Source organism: Sinocyclocheilus grahami, unplaced genomic scaffold, assembly GCF_001515645.1.
Source record: "Sinocyclocheilus grahami isolate Dianchi unplaced genomic scaffold, SAMN03320097.WGS_v1.1 scaffold201.1, whole genome shotgun sequence".
Lineage (NCBI taxonomy): Eukaryota > Metazoa > Chordata > Actinopteri > Cypriniformes > Cyprinidae > Sinocyclocheilus > Sinocyclocheilus grahami.
Window position 1 is genome coordinate 976,110 of NW_015505380.1, and position 5,831 is coordinate 981,940.

Here is a 5,831-nt window from a genome sequence, read left to right on the forward strand (position 1 = left end):
TGATAATGACCCCAAACACACCTCCAAGATGACCTCTGCCTTGCTAAAGAAGCTGAGGGTGAAGGTGATGGATTGGCCAAGCATGTCTCCAGACCTAAACCCTATTGAACATCTGTGGGGCATCCTCAAACAGAAGGTGGAGGAGCGCAAGGTCTCTAACATCTGGAGGAGGACTTCAGTGGCAACCTGTGAAGCTCTGGTGAACTTCATGCCCAAGAGGGTTAAGGCAGTGCTGGAAAATAATGGTGGCCACACAAAATATTTACACTTTGGGCCCAATTTGGACATTTTCACTTAGGGGTGTACTCACTTTTGTGGCCAGCGGTTTAGACATTAATGGCTGTGTGTTGAGTTATTTTGAGGGGACAGCAAATGTACACTGTTATACAAGCTGTACACTCACTACTTTACATTGTAGCAGAGTGTCATCTCTTCAGTGTTGTCACATGAAAAGATATAATAAAATATTTACAAAAATGTGAGGGGTGTTCTCACTTCTGTGAGATACTGTATATGCTTAAAAAAAATTGAAACATTTAAAAAAATTGTGTTTTATGGTCGGTCAGGTGTTTGTAAATTGAATTAACATTATTTCTGCAGTCATCAAAATTGTTATATATCTTAGCCCAGTTATTAGATTGGTCACATTCTAAGGTTTTTCTATGCATACAAACTCTTATACAACACTCATATAAATATGTAACACTGCACTTATTTAATTGAGACCCTTTAGTTTTTCCCATATTTGCAGGAAGTGCACTAAAACATCAGTCAGTAAGGTTTTTAGAGCTTTATCAACCGGTGGCATTAAATGGGTTAAATTCTACTGCATATACAGCATCGTGATTCACACACAGTCCCACTATAAGCTAAAGTCTTTCGAAGGACAAACACACTTCTGGCTTTACGTCATCACGTCATCACGTCAGCTGTCACTTTATTTTGGCCTGAGGCCCCTAAACAGAAACATTGTTATGAGCATCAGTGAAAGTCATTGTTAGACGCGCTTCTACGCTGAAACGTCGCGTTTGCATGGATATGCATATATAATATAGATCATGCACTTGTTATAGTGTGTATGTGTTGTGCACAGACCTAGTCACTATAAGAATGTATCGAGTTTTAATTGGTGTCAGATTGTGATTGAGTCCAGCAGAAGGCGCTAAAAGCACAGATGCGCTCATAGTTTCAGTTTGAAGGTGCAGCGCGTGATGGTGATGGGTGTGAGTGTGTGTGTGTGTGTGTGTTTGTGTGTGTGTGTGTGTGTGTGTGTGTGTGTGTGTGTGTGTGTGTGAGAGAGAGAGTGTGTGTGTGTGTGTGTGTGTGTACGTGCCATTAAACGCGTCTCCTTTGCGTTATAAGAGCGACACAGTCAGAATGATGCTGCATCTACAGCGCAACTTCAGCAGGTCTGTTCTCTCTCATCTTCATCATCTTCCTCATCACGACTCTTTTACTCATGTTTGATGTTTATTTGACTCTCAAACTGTGTCTCACTGGAACATTCTAAATGGAATCGTTTTGAATGTAGTTTTTTAGGAAACATTGTAGCAGCTGAAAGATGCATGGAGGATTTCTACAAATGCTCAAGAAGAGGAAGGAGGTGAGGAAGACTTCTCATCAGCATCAGCATCAGCCTGCTGTGGATAACACTGTTTCATGTAGTTTGTACTTTTCATGTTTCTAGTTGATTCCTCTGATTGGGTTTGTCGGATGTGCTGCACTTGGAGCAGCAGCAGCCTCGATTTACTTCTTACTGACCAAACCAGATGTCATGTGAGAAACTTAGCTTTACTAGGGGTTTAATGATGAGATTGAAGTTATTTATGGGGTTAATAATAAGCAATCTCTTTCCTGTATTAAATGTAACACACATAATGAAAGTGCCTGAGCAAGTCTGATAAGTTAATATTCAACATATAATATTATAAAAGCTGTGCACTGATAAAATCTCTGGACTTTTATAGTTTAAACAAGACCAGAAACCCAGAGCCATGGGAGACATTAGATCCGTCAACACCACAGAAGGTAAGAAACGCTCTTCTTTCATAGACTGATGGGTTATGATAATGTAACCAGCTGTCAAATATCTATTTAATCATTATTTTAGGCTGCATACATGTAGATTGTAAACAGCAATAACATATAAGATAAGGATAGAGTTCAAATGCATGACCTTTGAGACATGTGGAGATGCTCAGTGGATTTGATGTTGACTAAAGCTCAGATAAAGCCCAGAGGAGCATTAACAGGTGGTTTGTGTCTCCGTTCAGCTCATAACTATTAACCAGCAGTGGAAACCAGTGGAGGAGCTGGAGCTGGTGAAGAAACTGACCAAATGATCTCCTCTGGCTCTCTCTTCTGAATTTCCGTGTTAATTAATCGGGATCTGAACTCTGTGTTTGCATGCACTGGATTGTACTTTAAACATGCACTGTGCCTTTAAGAGTGAAAATCACCTGTGAACTTAAATAAATGTATGCTATGGATTAAAAATGAATCCGTCTTTCCTTTATGAAGTCTTGTTGGATACGTTCATCTAAAGTGGTTTCAGATTAGCCATTAATCTGAACAGTGACGCTCTTCTCATTTCCTTCAGACAGAACAACAAGAGAATAAATCAAGTCTGCTGACAGTTCACCGAGTCATTGTTTGTAATTGAACTGAAGAGGAAGTGCTGCTGAGGTCTCCAAACGACTCAGTGCTTCCTGCTTCCGTCTTCATGTTTGAGAAACAATGGTTGATCTCTGACCTGAAGAAGCTGCTTTCATTCAGAGCACAGATCTTCACACAGAGAGGCTGATGAGTGTGTGTGTGTGTGTGTGTGTGTGTGTGTGTGTGTGTGTGTGAGTGAGTGAGTGTGTGTGTGTTGTTAACGCAGCCCATATTGTGTTAGAAGCACAAACACACCCTCATGAAATCTACTGCATCATGAACATTCCCATCAGCCCACATTCTCCAGCCACATGTGTAAGCCTGTTTATTACTGGTAAGGACTTGTCTGTCATGTCCTGTGTGTGTGTGTGTGTGTGTGTACGTGACTCAGTGTTTTGTGCTGATGTCGCCCATCATGTGATCAGGAAGTGCTTGACAAAAAGCAGAACTAAACATCTGGAGACTGACAGCTAACAACTAACTGTCACGCGTCCATAACTGTAGCATGAAGATGAACGCACAAGAAAAATAGTTTTATCTGCTATTTCTCATCAGCCTTCAGCTTTGTAGCAGCCCTTCAAAAGTTTTTAAAATCTAGTCACAGTTTAAATGTGACATTGATTAGTCACGAGTACTTCATCTAAAAAAATAAAAGTTGCACCTTAGGCCATCCGAGATTAGGATCAGATTTGGAGAAATGTATTATTACATCACTGCAGTGAATGGGTGCCGTCAGAACGAGAGTCCAAACAGCTGATAAAAACATCACAATAATCCACAGCACTCCAGTCCATCAGTTAACATCTGGAGAAGACAAAAGCTGAGTCCATAATCCATAATAACGCTTCCAGTGAACTTTTAGTTAAAAGCATCTTAATGCTGGATTTGTTTCAGCTTTTGTCTTCTCCAGATGTTAACTGATGGACTGGAGTGCTGTGGATTATTGTGATGTTTTTATCAGCTGTTTGGACTCTCATTCTGACGGCACCCATTCACTGCAGAGCATCCATTGCTGAGACACTGATGCAGTGCTACATTTCTCCAAACCTGATGAAGAAACAAACTCATCCTGATCTGAGATGACCGGAGAATGAGCACATTTAAAATTTTTGATGAACTATACCTTTAATTTTAATCTTCTCCTGTCTGAGTAAAATCTCATCTGGCTCTTTCTTTGTGTCCTCGAGAGGAGGACTTAAACTCAAACTGTAAGTCACTGTCCATACAGATCATCGCCTAGCAACAGCAGCATCCACACAAGACGGCAGCACACCTCACGGGGATGTCATCAAATCACAAAACCACCCATGAAAACATCCTTCAAGAGCAAACAGGACACACACACACACATAAGACCCTCATCATCTGTGCATTTCTAAGATTTGCCCAAACTTTGTAATTTCACCAATAAAGAAAAATAAAGACAAAATGATGCAGTCGAACCAGCCGAAACATGAACCCAGACAAAGCACAAATGAAAGGCGAATACAGGCATTTAAAATGTATTTATTTCAAGTTATTTCAAGCGCTTCAGCAGTCAGTGTAAATCGATCATGATGCCCTCAGACACACAGACCCACATAAAACAAATACCCAAACCACTGAACGAACCTTCACTCTGATGCAAACCACTGACAGTGTGTTTCCAAAATCAAAAACATAAAACAAAAAAACAAAACCATAAAAATAATAAAAAGGCATAACGGCCAAATACTGATGACAGTCATTGACAGTTAAATAATAATCATTTTCAGTCTGCATCTTGAAGCACAAAAAAAATAAAATAAAAAATAAAAAGACATTTCGTGTCATTTTGTTCTGAGTGAGTTGATCTTGTTGGCACACAATGATTATAAATGTCTGAAACGCACAAAACTGCAGTCTGTCCCGTCAAACTAAGATTGTCAGTAACTAAATGAGGAATTCTGCAAATGTGCAATATTTATTGTTTTGAGGACGCACACACGTTTGGCTCATTTCAGTGCAGATCTCGGACTGTGAATCTCATATTTCACTAGATATATCAAATAAAGCCTGCTTTTTGCACATGGCATATTTTCATGCAAACTTAAACACCTTCCCACTTTAACGTGAAAAATGAAATATTAATTTGTTATGTATTTCTACATGTATGTGTTGCACTGCCTTTTATTCATGCAGATTTTAATAAAATTACAGTAATGAGAATCAAAACCCTTCGGACGTACATTCAAACGCATTACATTATTGAAAATTAACTGTGATTAAAATACTGTCAAGCTGCAAAAAACAAAAAAAAAACTAAATAAAAAAAAACAGTAGGCTTTATTCAGCTCAAGCCAAACAAGTACATGTTTGTTTTTCTTCTAATGTTGTCACTGTTATGGAATCCGGACATGTTTTCATGAGATTCACGCAAAACACACAAGACGCACAAACACAAGCGTCCCTCCATCTGTCGGCGCTCCTCAGTGACAGACGGCTCCCAAAACAAACGCAAATCAAACGGGTCTGGTCCTCTCCTCTGTGCACGACAGTATTAAAGGTTTATCAAAATGAGGTCAATATTAATTTTAGAAAAAGCTGCTAGACAATCATTAAAACCCTGCTGGGTCCCCCGTCTCTCTCCCTCTCATCCTCTGTGTGTGTGTCAGTGTGCGAGTGTGTGTGTGTGTCAGTGTGTGTGCGTGTGTGTCAGTGTGTGAGTCAGTGTGTGCATGTGTGTGTGCGTGTGTGTCAGTGTGCGAGTGTGTGTCAGTGTGTGAGTCAGTGTGTGTGTGTGTGTGTGCGGGTGACTGTGTTTGTGTGTGTGTGTGTGTGTGTGTGTGTGTGTGTGTGTGTGTGAGTGAGTGTGTCAGTGTGTGTGCGTGTGTCAGTGTGTGAGTCAGTGTGTGTGTGTGTGTGTGTGTGTGCGAGTCAATGTGTGTCAGTGTGTGTGTGCCAGTGTGTGTGTGTGTGTCAGTGTGTGAGTCAGTGTGTGTGTGTGTGTGTGTGTGTGCGAGTCAATGTGTGTCAGTGTGTGTGTGCCAGTGTGTGTGTGTGTGCGTGTGTCAATGTGTGTCAGTGTGTGCGTGTCAGTGTGTGTGCGCGTGTCAGTGTGTGAGTGCGTCAGTGTGTGTGTGTCAGTGTGTGCGTGTCAGTGTGTGTGTCAGTGTGCGTGTGTGTGTCAGTGTGCGTGTGTGTGTCAGTGTGCGTGT

General features: G+C 40.8%; 2 protein-coding genes across 2 annotated transcripts in view; one reads left to right on the forward strand and one right to left on the reverse strand.

Annotated features, from left to right (window-relative positions):
• The first annotated feature begins 1,099 nt into the window (after positions 1-1,099).
• cunh15orf48 (chromosome unknown C15orf48 homolog) lies at positions 1,100-2,574 on the forward strand. Its single transcript, XM_016285786.1, has 5 exons — positions 1,100-1,409; positions 1,532-1,603; positions 1,688-1,776; positions 1,968-2,028; positions 2,274-2,574. The coding sequence occupies exons 2-5, from the start codon at positions 1,562-1,564 to the stop codon at positions 2,340-2,342; spliced, it is 261 nt and encodes an 86-aa protein (XP_016141272.1). The 5' UTR covers positions 1,100-1,409; positions 1,532-1,561; the 3' UTR covers positions 2,343-2,574.
• A 3,002-nt stretch (positions 2,575-5,576) lies between these two features.
• slc30a4 (solute carrier family 30 member 4) overlaps positions 5,577-5,831 on the reverse strand; it is an 8,361-nt gene continuing 8,106 nt past the window's right edge. Inside the window, exon 8 of the mRNA XM_016285737.1 lies at positions 5,577-5,625. The gene's annotated coding sequence lies outside the window, so the exon portion shown is untranslated. The remainder of the gene's footprint in view (positions 5,626-5,831) is intronic.